The 15,283-nt window shown below is 33.3% G+C and overlaps 1 protein-coding gene across 1 annotated transcript; it reads right to left on the bottom strand.

Annotated features, from left to right (window-relative positions):
• Positions 1 to 4,109: 4,109 nt before the first annotated feature.
• LOC121266938 (dirigent protein 17-like) lies at positions 4,110 to 6,279 on the bottom strand. The gene is made up of 2 exons (XM_041170796.1): positions 6,037 to 6,279; positions 4,110 to 4,975 (listed from the first exon to the last, which is right to left on the bottom strand). Exon 2 carries the CDS (start codon positions 4,950 to 4,952, stop codon positions 4,410 to 4,412), a length of 543 nt encoding a protein of 180 aa, XP_041026730.1. The 5' UTR covers positions 4,953 to 4,975; positions 6,037 to 6,279; the 3' UTR covers positions 4,110 to 4,409.
• Between the last annotated feature and the right edge of the window lie 9,004 nt (positions 6,280 to 15,283).

The following is a 15,283-nucleotide window of genomic DNA, read 5'->3' as shown; positions in this document are numbered from 1 at the left end:
TTCCAAGCCTCTTTCGCTTTGTAGAGCTGCATGGTAGAAGATCCGTTCGTGACATTCCTTTCATGGGGGTTTATCTTTGTTCTGTTTCTCTATTATTTTTGTTGGGTTTCTTGAAAAATGTACGCATACTTACTCTTTCACTTTCTTCTTCCATTTTCGTTTCAGATGAATCCTAAGCACAAGGTCTACTGATATTGGAACAGTGTCTTTCCACTCAATCAAGTGAGGTCCCAGATGCTAAAAACTTGAGAGGATTGGTTTTTCTAGCTACCTTATTCTTGGAAAGGTTGAGTTTGATGGATTTTAAAGGGGATTTTGGCAAGGCAATAAAAAAACTTCAGAGAATCCAAGATTTAAAGAACTCTTCTTTAGGCGTTAATGGTAAACATTTGCATTTGTTATGTCTAATTTATTGCATTGTCATTGAATTTGTGAGACTGGACTCAAATGGCAAAAAGGTATTGACCAGAAGTTCTGTTGGGTTCCTTGATATAGTTGCTGCAATGGAAGCTCTTGTTGGGCTTTATCTCAGTAATTGTTGAGACAATCAATTAGTGAGAGTGATTGACCTAGGGTCCACTCAATCCCATTCATACGCATGGGTAGCTTAGCTTGTTATAGGCTTTTTTGTTTTTCATTTGAGTCTAAAGTAGAGGAATTAGTCTTTTGATATAAAAGAGTCAATGGCAGTGCATTGTGGGTAGGTTTAGCTTTTGTTCCTATGGGTTCTTTTTGGTTAAATATTATCTTTGTTTTTTGCAATTTTCTTGTATATATTTTTTGAGCTAAATGCATCCCACATTTGTCCTTTTCTAATAGTGTGTGTGTGTTTTTTTTTATCAGATTTGTTAATGGATGCAAACCCAAGCACCATAGTGGATTTAATATATTGATGAAGCTTACCTTCTAGAGTTGGAGCAGTTCCATGAGATTATTGTTGCATCGGCCATATTTGGTAATACTGAGCATAAAACTCTATAATAAGTACTTAAATTTCATACAAATAATTCTATTGATGTTTATCAAATATGTTTCTCAAATGTTTTGGCTTTGTCCAGAATGATTAGGTTTCACCTTTATATGATGGTTCTTAATCACACCTTTTAAGCACCATAAACAACCATGTAGAATATAAAAGATCACAAGGCCACTTCATCACCCACTTTCTTTAAAAATACTAGATCAGGATGTAAGCCACTTCATCACACAGATTCTTTAAAATTAATTGTAAATAATTTATTCAAGTGCAAGATTTCACAAGAGGGCTAACTCCATAAATAAAATTGGAGTGCTTTTTCCATATAATCTATTGGAATCATCTTATCCACTTTCTGATTTCTGTTTCTGGTGCTTCGGGGATCCTCATGCAATGGCGACAAAGAGAGAGAAGATATTGTCTTCTCTTTAGGGATGAGAAGACTTCTGGAGAGCAATGTCAATTTGTATAGTCCTTTGGGGGTAGAGGTAGCATGAGTCATGGATTCCATATTAGTTTTGAATAATTTTGTACTGATTTTTTTGGCTTACAGAATGTGCAGGATCTCTCTTAGTCAAATCACTTGAAGTTGCATTTGCCGAAATTATGTTGTAATTCATATCTTGTAGTTTTGTATTTTGCAATGTAATGTAATGTGTAAATAACAAAATAGTGTAATATGTAGTAGATTGCATGCATTTTAGTTTTTCATTTTTATATATTTTTATTATTCTGGAAAATGTTAGTACTATGCTTTTTAACGATGACTCGGAAAATTTTTCATAAAATATATGCTTTTGTAAAAAAATTATGATTTTCAACACTTTTTTTAAATTTTTTTAATAAATATAGAAGAATTATGTTAGTCAACATTTTAATTATAGGCTTTTATATATATATAAAAAAAAATGCTTCTAAACCCTTTATATGGACTTTAAAAAAAAAAAAAATCCAGTTACAACCCGAAACCCGGATTTCTGGGTTTCAAAAATCCAGATCAACTCTGGTTCTGGCTCAGGTTTGACCCGGACCAACCCGGTCCGGGTTTCGGCCTGGGTTTGAAACTCGGGTCCCGGTCCGAGTATACCCGGGTTCCCGAGTCAGAACCCAAATGAACACCCTTAGTTCCCCTACCCTTCACTATCACCACAACTACCCCTTGCCGCTGGATCCTTCTCCTAAGTCCCTCCCCTCTACCTCTCAGTCTCAGTCTCTCCTAAGTCCCTTACGCTTGATCTCCATCTCTCACTTGATCTCTGTCAATTTATTGATTATAATTTGAGTGTACATATGCATTTTGGCATGATTTTTGGGTGATTTTGCTTCTAGATTTTGGGGTTTGGGATTTCGGTGATTTTGCATTTAGTGGAATAAGTGATTCTACTTCTAGATTTTGCTTGTTGTGATTTGGATATTTTGCTTCTTGTGATTTTTAGGTGATTTTTCCTCTTGTGAATATGTGATTTTGTTGATTTTTGATTGGTTATAGCTTCAACTTCAGTGGTCGAAGTTGGAGTTGGAGTCGTACTCTAACAAAGTTGGAGTCGGAGTCGGAATTAGGGCATTCCGACTCAAATTGAATCGGTGCTTTATTATCAACAAGTGTGACTAAGATGACATAATTTTTTGTTTGAAAATAGATCTCATTTCATCTCATCTCATCCCATCTATTTTCTAAACATAATTCAAATACAAAATTTTCAAATTAATCATTACAACTTTCTTAAACTTTTAAATAAAAAATAAAAAATAATTCAACTTTTTTAAATTTTCAAACAAAAATGATATTATAAAATTATATTCTAACAATTTTATAACTTTATAATATTTTTTATTTAACATTTTCTATCTCCTTTTCTAAAACTCAAAAAATATTCAACTCAAACTATCTCACTATTATCTTATTACTATTTACAAAATATTTGTTTCATCTCACTCCCAAACCAGCACGAATAAAGAAAAACGCTGTTCTTCCAACCTCTTCATGTGAACCAGAAAATCATAATATTGATTTGGACGTAAAATGTTTCGAGCGACATGAAAATGCCCAAAGGCAAGGGTGACCGTAGGTTTCGGTACGGTAAGCAAATAATTCTCAATGCTTTGTCTAACCTGCTGCTTTGACAAAAGTTATTAAATATTTTAGAGTATAAATGATGTAGTATCCTCGTTCTGCCACAAAAGATCATGTAACTAAATTTACTAATATGGTGGGACAGAAGTAACACGTGTCCATATTATGAGATTATCTAATAACTCTTTATTTTCCAGTTTTCAAAAAAAATGTAAGGTTAATGTGATTACATTCCAAATAATCAAAATAGTTTCTTAGAGACATCCCTCGTACTTCCACGCCACTCTCGCTAGGGATGTTTATATATGACATTACATGTAAACTTCGTACAAACACGTTACAAAATAAGTAGATTTGAGTTTGATATAAATATATGTAGATCAAAACAGGTTGATCCGATAAAAAAATAATTAATAAACGGATCAATTACGAGTCAACCCGTATAATACGATTAAATTATATTTTCAAATTTGAGATTTGACCCCTTAGGTTAAACGAGTTGTATTCGAATTGATCCATATAATTAAAGACTCTTTTGGATGTTGAGATGGGATGAATCTTTCTCATCTCAATATCCAAATATTACTCAAATACAAACATTTTTTAATTTCAAATTTTTCATTTAATTATTACCTAATCATTACAACTTTTCCAAACTTCTAAACAAAACACTAAAAATAATTGAACTTTTTCAAATTCCAAAATAAAAATAATATTTTAAATAATACTCTAACAATATTTTAACTTTACAATATTTTTATTTATCTTTTTTCTCATTTCCTAAAACTCTATAAAATATCTTAACTCAAATCATTTCACTATTATTTACAAACTATTTCACTACTATTCATATATTTTTCATCTCATCTCATCTTAACATCCAAATAAAATTAATAATCCTAACTTGACACGACATAAACATAACCAGCAAATACGAATTGCCACCCCTGAATCACCTAGGAGTGTTGATTTTCTTCTCTTTCATTTCTTTTCTCTGTTTTGAGTGACGTGGAAAGAAAAATACCTAAAGTCACAATGCGAATTAAGGAGAGCATCGCATGGAAGTTGTTATTTCTTTATTCATTGCTGAACATTTGAAAAAAGGTTCCATACAAGTACAGTCAGTTTTGCCGATTCCACTACATTTGCACCACAATTCACAAACTACAAACACAGCAAACATTCGGACTAAAATCATCGGATTCTCAGTCCCAAGTTTACCATGTAACAACAGCCATTCACATTTTGGCTTCTCCTGAGTCACATAATTTTGTTCTGTCCATCTTGCAACGCTAATCTTCCAATTATCATTTTCACGAAGCAGTTAATGTCTTTGGGATTTTATTAAAATGGTGCAACCTATTCCTGCTTACCCTCTATGAACAATTGAGCTTTGTCAACCTTTGCCTCTTCATGCTCCGAAATTTTCTTTCCCTTACTTGCCACATTTTTGGCTTTACTGATTCGAGAATGACCAACATTTTTCCCGGATTTGTTGACGACTTTCTTGCTTCTCCTGATAGTCTTAAGTGCTAACGATCTCAGTGGAACTGTTATGTCCAAGGGCAGAAGCACCTCTTCCAACTCATGCCAGTCAAGATCTTCAAAGTCACCATCTTCATATACCACTCTGTACCACCCTGACTCTTTGTCAAACTCAGTAACCATACCAGAATAATATTGCTCCCCGAACAACTTTTGAACTGTCCGCCCTTCCAACCAGTCACCGAAAACTGTATTCCCATTCGATTCTGCATTATTTACAGTGTTAGAGAGAACAGGAGTGCTGTCATTTGGGGACATATGGGGCACCCCATTAATAACAATCGCAGGTTCTCCAAGTAACTTGAAAACCCCTCTCAATGAAGACTCTGTTTCCTGCTCTGTGTCTGTGTTTTCCATTTCCAGCACACCTTCTCAAAAAGCTGATTAAAGGAGAGTCCAAATCTGTAAGCATGCTGGGAAGAAAGCCCAAATCTGGTCTTTTGATAAGCATGGTAGATCAGTTTGAAACTTTGGAAACTTGTCAAAAAAGATAGAAAAATGATAAACATGCACTTTATTTACAACTATTTTATAACTCTATTTCAAATAGATAGGGTAACTATGTAATATCACAATTATTTTTAATGAAGTGACACAATTACATTGGCTGATTGTAAAATGAGTCGTAAAATAGTTGTAAAAGAGTTGTAGTATCATCACCTAGAAGAGAAAAGTTTGGAACTCAAGCAATAATAACAATAAAATTTCATACTTACAGAATTGAACCAAGCAATGACAAATTGGCAAGCATGTGAAGTGGAACTACATATGAAAAGCAGAAGGCACAAACATAATCTCAAGAGACTCTATGCATGCATTACAGTTCAAATGCAATGGCATAGAAGTAGAAAGTAAGAGAATCTATTTCTTTTGTCATTTTGCACCAGAACAAAAATAATCTGAAATTTCCTTTACTTCAAGCAATAGCAGAATCACAAACATAAGAAATCAGGTCAACATTGTATCGAACTGGAACAAAAAATCCAGCCAAATCGAGAGAGAGAGGATGAAAACGGCAGTGATAAGCATAAGATACCAACGTTTAAATTGCTACCATATATGTTGATAAAATGGATTACTAATGTGTTTTAATTCTCTCAAAGCGAAAATGTAGCCACTGCGTATCCTGAATTCCTGGGGAAAATCCTATAATTCAAAGACGTAACTGAATCTTTTAGCATAATAATATTGATGGAATCATACTCATCAGAAAGGTGCGAATATACGAGCGTTCTCAACTACTCTTTTATGTCAAATTGAGAGAAGCATGATAAAGAATATTTTTCATTCCTAGACCTAATTTCACATCATAACAAGAATATGCATTCTCCATACCAAATGAATAAACAGAACAAAGACTAGTTTTTCATACTTTCAGATAATAATAGCATCAAATTTCTTAACAACAAAGGATTGTCTTTTCTTCCAGAATATGAAATACCTATCAAGATTGAAAGCATAGGTAGAAGATAACAACCCTCCCGCTTTCCGATTCCCAGAAATGTTCGTCAATTAGAGCATTCCACAAGTGGATTGCAGCTCAGGCGACTTCGAAACCCTAGAGGTCCTCCTCTTCTCCTTCACCTTTAGGGCGACCCAACGGTCGCTGGAAATGGAGCTCTTCACTCAAGAACGCAGTAAAGCTGTTAATAACCTGCAACTGTCACGGCCGCTTAATAACCTATAATACGTTTGACACAACTGAGAAAATCTATCGTTTCATCGAAAATAAATTTAATTTTAAGTTGTAAAATAGTTATAAAAAATAAAAAATAAAAAATTTATTATTTTCTTAAAGTTATAAAAAAAAATTATTATTTTATAATACACATAGATGGAGCTGAAAAAATAATATTATTTTACTTTTACATTTTTATGCTTAAATTTTAAATCTATTTATTTTATTTTAAAATTTTTCTTAACCGGATAGAATAAACTAAGGTGTCGTTTGGATAGTGAGTTGAGATGAGATAAATTGAGATGGTTAAAAGTTGAATAAAATATTATTAGAATATTATTTTTTACTATATTATTGTTTTTAGATTTTAAAAAGTTTGAATTTTTTATTATATTTTATGTAAAAATTTAATAAAATTATAATGATGAGATAAAATAAATTGAGATAATTTCTCAATCCAAACGGAGAATAAGTCCCTCGAACTATTATTCAATTTGTCACCACAATCTATCATTTTTTACAATCATCCCTCAAAGAACTAAAACATTGCAATGTATACTTTAAAATGAATATTTCAAAATAAAATAAAAAAATATATCAATACATTTAAAATCACTTCCTTCATCATTACGTAAAAAAAAAAAAAAAAAAAAATCACTGAGCTGTCAAATGGAGTGGTAAGGATTGGGCGGCATAGTGGTTTTTTCCTTTCAAAATAAATAAACAAAACAAATTTCATTTATATTTTTGTGTAGCAGGTTCAAGGGGCTATGAGTATTTTCTCCTTACGTTTTTTTTTTTTTTATATGGTTTTTAGTAGGCCTGCAACCCACCAATCCGGTCTATGTTTGGGCCTGACCCGGTTGTTAGGGAACATAACCTGACCCGACTTGCCAACCCATTATTATTATTATTATTGAAAAAAACAACGGCACATTTTTCTTTTCCTCAACACTTTCTCGAAAAACAAACAAAAATGAGCCTAAAAAAGAGAGAGAGAGAGAACTTTCTCGAAAACCAAACAACAATGGGCCTAAAAAAGAGAGATTTTTCCCAACACTTTCTCGAAAACCAAACAACAGCAAGTATCTTCCTCAGAACTGAAAATGATTGATAACCAAACAAAAATGAGCCAGAGAGAGAGAGAGAGAGAGAGAATAACCTCTCTTTATAGCCACCGTACCATCAAACGATGTTCCAATCAGAGAAAATGGCTGATCTTCCTACTTCACACAAAGGTATAAGTATATATATTGAATTTCAACACCTAGACAACAAAGCCCACCAAGAAAATTCATCGACTGTGCAAGAACCTTTGAATTTGAAAAGGTTTCCAAGAGAATGAAATGTTGAGAGAGAGAGAGGGGGGGAGAGAGAGAGAGCTGTTGGAGACAAATTTTATGTCAGCATGTCAGCGTGAGGCCGATGATGACAGAGAGTAATGGGATGGCATTTAGCGTAGAGCATTAGCATTGGTCTATGCATATGCATATACAAAATCACATCTTTTACATATTCACTTTGACATTCAAGCAAAACTCTCACATTAACTTATGCATATTTGAGGCAAAATAATAATAAAATTTTATTATTATTATTATTATTTTTGCCTAAATACAATTTCATAGCATCCAATACATATATTAATACAATTTCATGCATTCAAGTGGTTTGTATTTTATTTTGTTTTTTAACAATACAATGTTGTTTGACATCTCACAGTTTTGGGGCAATAATTGAAACTAGATGCATCATCAAAACCAAATGCACACGAGTAAGAACAGAAACCAGAATCTAGCGAGCAAGAATAGAAAATCAGGCAAAATGCAAAACCAGAATCATTGAAACCAGAATCATGCGCAAGAACATAAAATCAAGCATCATCGAAACTAGATGCACACGGGAATCACACGAGCAAGAACAGAAAATCACACGAAATGCAAAGCCAGAATCATCGAAACCAGAATCTAAAATAGAGAGAGCCGATAGAAATTTATGCAACTGTGACGAGTCTAGAGCCATTGCAAGCTCTGTCGACAGTTGTCGTGAGAGAAAGGTGCACGGGTTTGATCTTCCATTGGGGTTGTTCGAGCCGAGAGAGGGATGGAGAAGAGGAAATCATGTGTGTGTGTGTGGGGGGGGGGGGGGAGTGGAAATCGGGATGAAAATAATCTCGTTGGGGTGTTGGGGGGGTTGTCAAGAGAGATAAAGGGAGGAGAGAGAAAAAACGAATAAAATATGTTTTGGAGAGTTAATAGTTTATCTCCAAATTTACATAGATCATGTTTATAGCTAGCTAAATATTTGGATATGTATAAGCCAATGTTGAGGAATTTAGGCTCATAATATGCAAATATAACTTTGCATATGGAGATACATAGATCAATGTGAATGCTGTTAGTTGGATCAAAACTGGCATTTAGCGGGCTCGACCCGCAAATTTGTTCAAACGGTCGGGTCGGGTCGGGTCAGGTCCGGTAGATGGACCGAGTTAGCAACTTCTTTGCACAGACCTGGTTTTTAGTATTTTATATGGTTTAAGCGTTTTATTTCTAGTTTTATTTTCATTTTCCTTCCTAAACTTTTTTGGTTTTATTTATTTTTCATATAGTTTGTGAAAAAAGTGATGAAAAACTTATGCAATGTGTCGTTGATGTGATTTTAAAAGTTTCAAATAAGAAATTTGTCAATCATATTGTATGTGGAGAATGTACTGAACAAATTGCACCACAATTTATGTTCTTATTGTTAAGTTTATCTTTATTTTCCTATATTTTCAAAATTCATAAAGGCTTCATTGAAATAAATCTAAAATAATTTTAGATATCGAGACTAGATGGATTGTCAAATAAAATGATTTAAAAAAAAATTTGATTTTGACTCTAGCACAGGCCTACAAACAAATCTATCTAAGGCGTTTCCATATCTGTGCATGCAAGATAAAAGAAAATACTAAAAACTAAAAATACGACGAAAAAAAAAGAAAAAATAATGCAGCAAGTTAAAAGAGGGAACGAAGTTACCGTCTTTACAAACTTCTAAAGTAAATTATGCCTTGTATCGATTCTTGCATCGTATTCCCCGACAACAGCGCCAAAATTTGATTACGCCCAAACTATTATGCAGTGATCTAGTATAGTTCAGGGTGTCGATCTACAAGGAGTTGGAAGAAATACTACAAGATGCAAACTTAAGAGAAAATATTAAATGACAATATGACGAGAATATGAAAATTCTACCTAAAACACGCAATTAAAATGAGATTAGGGCACGAATAAAAAGGCAAGTAAAATTTCGAGCTTCCATCAACCGGATCCAATACTCTGACTTTTTCAATCCAAACTATATACACAATTAAGAATTATAGCACCAAATTCCTAATTAGAAGATATGACATTATATTCATCTACTTTCTTAAATTTAATTCTAGAATCTATTCTCTCTTTACAACAAACCATGGTTTTCATATATAAAAATGAATATCAGATCTAAAGACGGCACTATGTTTACAAACAATAGTGTAACAAAAGATCACATCAATGACATGAAAAACATGTTTAAGTCACAATCATATATCATATTCTATAGCTCAACAAATCATAACAAGATTTAATATAATTGTTTCAAACTTATAATATCCAAAATAAATAGATAATTCAATTCTAGAATCTTAAATAATAAAACTTAATCTGTGAATTGAAATAAAGTCAAAGTATTTTCACCAATCGATTTCTACTCTAGGCTTTACCTAAGATTTAATTCTCCATAGAAGAACTAAAAAAGAAAAATGGTATTTTTCTCCTCTCTTTAGAACAGAGCCGTTATCCTCTCAAAAAAAAAAAAAAAACTCCTTAAGTTTGTGCTAATGATATGATTATATATGGTATGAAAGAAATCCTATTGTTTTCTTGATTCTCGTTTGAAAAATCGCCGAACTTTTAGGACTCAGCTTGGCAGCCCTGTATGTGCTTCAGGAGTCCGAATTTAGAAATTCTTATTACAAGTGAATTTTTAGCCCTTTAAGATAGATTTTCAACGCATTAAGAATCACATCGATTAGATATGTGAGTGGAAAGTTACGATCAAAATATTAAAATATGTCCTGATTGTCTCCTAGCGAATTCGGAATTAGATTTCTTACGGTTTCCTTTTGTGATTTTTTTTTTCTTAATCCAAATTGCTCTTAAACCGTATCCTTATCCTTATTTGAATAGTTATACATTCATTGAAAGTTCTTAACTTGTTCTAACGTCTTGTCCACTCGAAATTCCTCCTTTGAATTTGATTGGACTTTGACTTGCTCTTTTATATACTTTGAAATTAAACATAAAAATCTACTTAAGAGTATCCCAAAGTAAATAGAAACTCAATTCAAGAATGCACATTAACTCATATGATTTCTATTCACATTTTAGCATTTTAGTCTAATAATAGGGTATTTAAGTATACTTTCGTACACTCATTAGCAGTGCATTATATAAATAATGTCTGCATATCCAAAGTCTTAAAACTTGACATGATTGTGTGTGTTTGTGGTATGCACTACGCAGTCCTCTAGATTTTACTTTACTTTACAGAAGAAAACCATTTCTTAAAAGATTATAAATATCCACAAAAATGGTATTGCATACAAGGTTGTCTGTCTTCTTCGTTATCATGCTAATCTAGTCTTAAATATTGTTTTCTACTTCTTAAAAGATTATAAATATCCACAAAAATGGTATTGTGCATGAAATAAAAATATCAATTATGTGATATTATATCAATTATAATATATCATCATGTGATAAAATTATATATCAAATATTTGTGAGAAATTTAGATTTTACATAATTCTTAAGGCCCATTAAGACCCAATTCTCTCCATTTAAATTCATGGGAAGGGGAGGTCGATGAAGGTTTTTGATGCTTGGGATGGAATTTGAGTTTAATTTAATTTCAATCATGTGTACAAAGAAAGGGTATATCAGTTGCTCGGATATCTTTGTGAACAATGGTGGGCTGAGTGTGTTCAACTCGTATACTAGGATTTAAGAAGTTAGGAAAAAAATGAGTGAATATTTTTTTTTTGGTTGCAAAACTTGCATGAAATGACTTTATGTTAAAATTTTAATTTGAGTTCATAAATCTTCAAATTTATGCTTTATTTTGCTTTACTTTTCAAAATTTAATATTATTTTCCATACTACGTTTTAAGTTATTGATGATCTTGCATTCTCATTCAGTTTTGTTTTCATATTTCAAATATAGTTAAGTTATGGACAAAAGTTGGATAAAAAAATCTCGACATACAAAAGAGTATGTCGACGGTGTCAAGGAGTCATTGAAGTTTGCATGTGAGAACTGTCCTACAAATTGATCGATTTGTTGCCCATGTAGAAAATGTGGATTATGTATGATGTTCATGCCCAACATAGTATATGATCATTTGATTAGCTATGAAATTTCTCAAGGTTACACCATTTGGCATGCTCATGGGGAGAGAAAATGGGAGGCATCTTACCATGCTACTAATGCTCAAAACAATAATGAGCAAATTAATGAAGGCTCCAGTGGGATGATAACCATGTTACATGATGCCTATGTTTGATCCTGATATAGTTGAAGGTGGGCCTGAAATAAGTGTGGAAGCTGGAGAAGTTAGAGTGCAATATGAAAATTGACAAGGTTCTAATGAGAGAGATAATAAATTTTACAATATGTTGAAAGATGCTGATGAGCCATTATATGAAGGGTGCACAAAACATACTAAGTTTAGTGCTATCGTACATCTCTGGAATATGAAGTGTTTGAGTGGATTGAACAATAGCATATTTACAAAACTGCTTGAATTTGTGAATGAGTTGCTCCCACTAGGGGCATCATTGCCTAAAAATACATACGAGGCGAAGAAGTACATAAATGAGTTAGGGCTTGGATACGAGAGGAACTTTGTATGTCCCAATGGTTGTATGTTATTTTGGAATTAAGACAATGAGAATTTGGAAACATGAGTGGCATGCAGAACGTCAAAGTGGAAACAAAAAGACTCTATAGATAAAAGGTCTAAAAAAGGTAAAAGGATTCCAGCGAAAATATTACGATGGTTTCCATTAAAACCAAGGTTGCAAAGGCTTTTTATGACATCGAAGACTTCTTCACAAATGAAATGGCATGCTATAGACCATACAAATGATGGGGTACTAAGGCATCCAACAGATGGTTTGGCTTGGAAGACTTTTGATTCACAACATGATGAGTTTGCCTCTAACCCCCGCAATGTTAGGCTTGGTTTATCTGCATATGACTTTAATCTATTTGGTAACATGAGCATTTCCTATAGTACCTAGCCGGTTATGTTGGTATCTTACAATTTACCTCCTTGGATGTGCATGAAACGATTAACTTTCATGCTATCGTTGATTATACTGGGACCATCATCTTCAATGAATATAAATGTATACATAGAGCCTCTAATATCAGAATTAAAGGAATTATGGGAGGTTGGAGCACTAACCTATGATGTTTGCTCTAGAGAGATATTTACAATGCATGCGACTTTAATGTGGACGATAAATAATTTTCTTGCATATGATGATTTTCTGGATGGAGTAAGAAATGTCATTTAGCATGTCCTTGTTGTATTGGTAATACATGATCTAGATGACTGAAACATGAAAAAAAAATTCCAATATGGGGCATAGACGATTCTTGCCAAGAAATCATAGGTAGAGAATGATGGCAAGAACACTTGATGGTACACGAGAAATTGATCCTCCACCTACTATTCCAACACCTGATGAAATTTTGGAATAATTAGATGATGAAAGATGCAATGATTGAACAAATCGTAAAAGAAATAGAGTTGTGGGGTCCACTAACGTTAAGGATCACTCATAGAAGAAACATAATATTTTCTTTAGTTTGCCTTACTGGAAAGATAATTTATTGCGTCAAAATCTTGATGTTATGCACATTAAAAAAATGTGATGGATAATATTGTTGGCACACTATTAAATATTGATACAAAATCAAAAGATGGCATACAAGCACGCCTTGACTTACAAGAGATGGGTTTGAGACCACAACTCCATCCGGTTATTACAATTGCAAACAAGACATATTTGCCTCCAGCTATTTTCACAATGAGTAACAAAGAGAAAAAAGACTTGTTGAAGGTTAAAAAAAATGTAAAAGTACTAGATGATTATTCTTCAAATGTTTCACGTTGTGTCAAGCTTCAATATCATACTATAGTGGGCATGAAGAGTCATGATAACCATATACTGATGCAACAGCTACCAATTGCATTACGTGGGTTATTACCTAAGAAGGTAATAGAACCCTTAATCGAGCTATCTAGATTCTTTAGGGGAATTTGTTCAAAAACGACGCAGCTTGAAGATTTGGACTGATTGGAATCTAGAATACCCTACATATTGTGCCAATTATAAAAGATATTTTCACCATCATCTTTCATGGTTATGGTGCACTTGATTATACATTTAGTTGCAGAATGTAAACTTGGAGGACCCGTTCATTATCGATTGATGTATCCCATTGAAATGTATGCTATAGTTATTGATTGTGACATATAAAGTTGCCACATTTACATTTTTTTAATATTCTTATATGTATCATGTGCAACCATATATAATATATTCATGGGTTCTACAAGAGTGAAGGTTTACTATGCTATTGGTTGTTTTTGTTAATCTGGATATGTATATTTTGTGATGTTTTGGAAGTGGTGGGAAAGGCAACTGTTTACCACTGTTGAAAGATCAAGCTTGTTTACAATCATTGAAGGGCCACGCTTGCTAATTATTGAGGAAAAGTAAATTTTGGGTAAATGCAAGTATGGACAAGAGTTTGCATTAGAGCATGTTCGCAAATATTTTAAGAAGGTAAAGAATGCTCAAGAGGCCCACGAAGCAATTAGACCCACTGATATTCGAAGGTTACCATGTAAATAATTTGATTTTTCATGACAATTTTAGTTTGTAATGTAGATTTAATGTTTCTGATTTTACCCTCTGATGGACTCTCAGAGTCAATTGACCACAATTTTTTTTTTCAAATTGGCTTTCAGCAATGCTTGTTGGACTACTTGATGAAGATTCCATGAATTTATACACTCTTATTTGGTCACGAACAATTGCACGCCTAATGGAACCCGTTATTATAGACCAGGTTCGAATATAAATTTCTTTTTAATAGTTTTTTGATAAGTAAGAAGTTTTATTGATCCATATAAATAGGCAATGCCCGAGTACATAAGAAGTATACAAGCAAAAAGCCTAATTACAAACTACTCGCTACGAAAAGTAGCATAAAAATCATTAAAACTTGCTCTATTCCATATTATGAATGAAGCCCAAAGCAACAATGTGTGATAAAAAAGGCCATAAAACCATCCGGAGACCGTTCCCTATTTTCAAAACATCAGCCATTTGTTTTGATCCATGTACACCACATTAAATATAGAGGCACCATCTTCCAAACAGCTGTAATGTTACGATGGCCCGGAATCCCTCTCCAACATGACAATAAATCCATCACACTCCTAGGCATAACCCATGCGATACCAAGCCTAATGAAGATGTCATCCTATAAAGCCTTGATTGCTTCACAATGGAGAAGTAGGTGGTATGCCGATTCGTTGTTGTATTTACACATGAAGCACCAATTTATTAAGTAGAGGCCGCGCTTTTTCAGCTTATCGATGGTCAATAATTTCCCATGGGATGCCAACTAGCCAAAGAAAGCTACTTTGAGGGGAACATTGCTCCTCCAAATGCTCTTCCAAGGGAAGACATTGGAGGGTGAACTATCAATACCTTGTAGTAAGAGCGGACTGAAAATTTCTTAATCCCTATGTGTGTCATAGTAGTTTGTCCTCCTCTCCCTTCCTACTTGCACTTTCAGCATATATAAAACATTGTAAAAGTCAGCAATTCATCCACCTTCCAATCTTGTACAGCTCTAGAAAAATTCATGGACCAATGCAGAGAATCAGCGGTGATGCTCA

This window comes from Juglans microcarpa x Juglans regia, chromosome 5S (assembly GCF_004785595.1).
Source record: "Juglans microcarpa x Juglans regia isolate MS1-56 chromosome 5S, Jm3101_v1.0, whole genome shotgun sequence".
Lineage (NCBI taxonomy): Eukaryota > Viridiplantae > Streptophyta > Magnoliopsida > Fagales > Juglandaceae > Juglans > Juglans microcarpa x Juglans regia.
The sequence above is the reverse complement of the archived record's forward strand: the minus strand, read 5'-3'. Positions and strand labels throughout refer to the sequence as shown.

Coding starts and splice junctions, on each gene's coding strand:
- LOC121266938 (XM_041170796.1), bottom strand. CDS start 4,952: ATGGAAAACACAGACACAGAGCAGGAAACAGAGTCTTCATTGAGAGGG.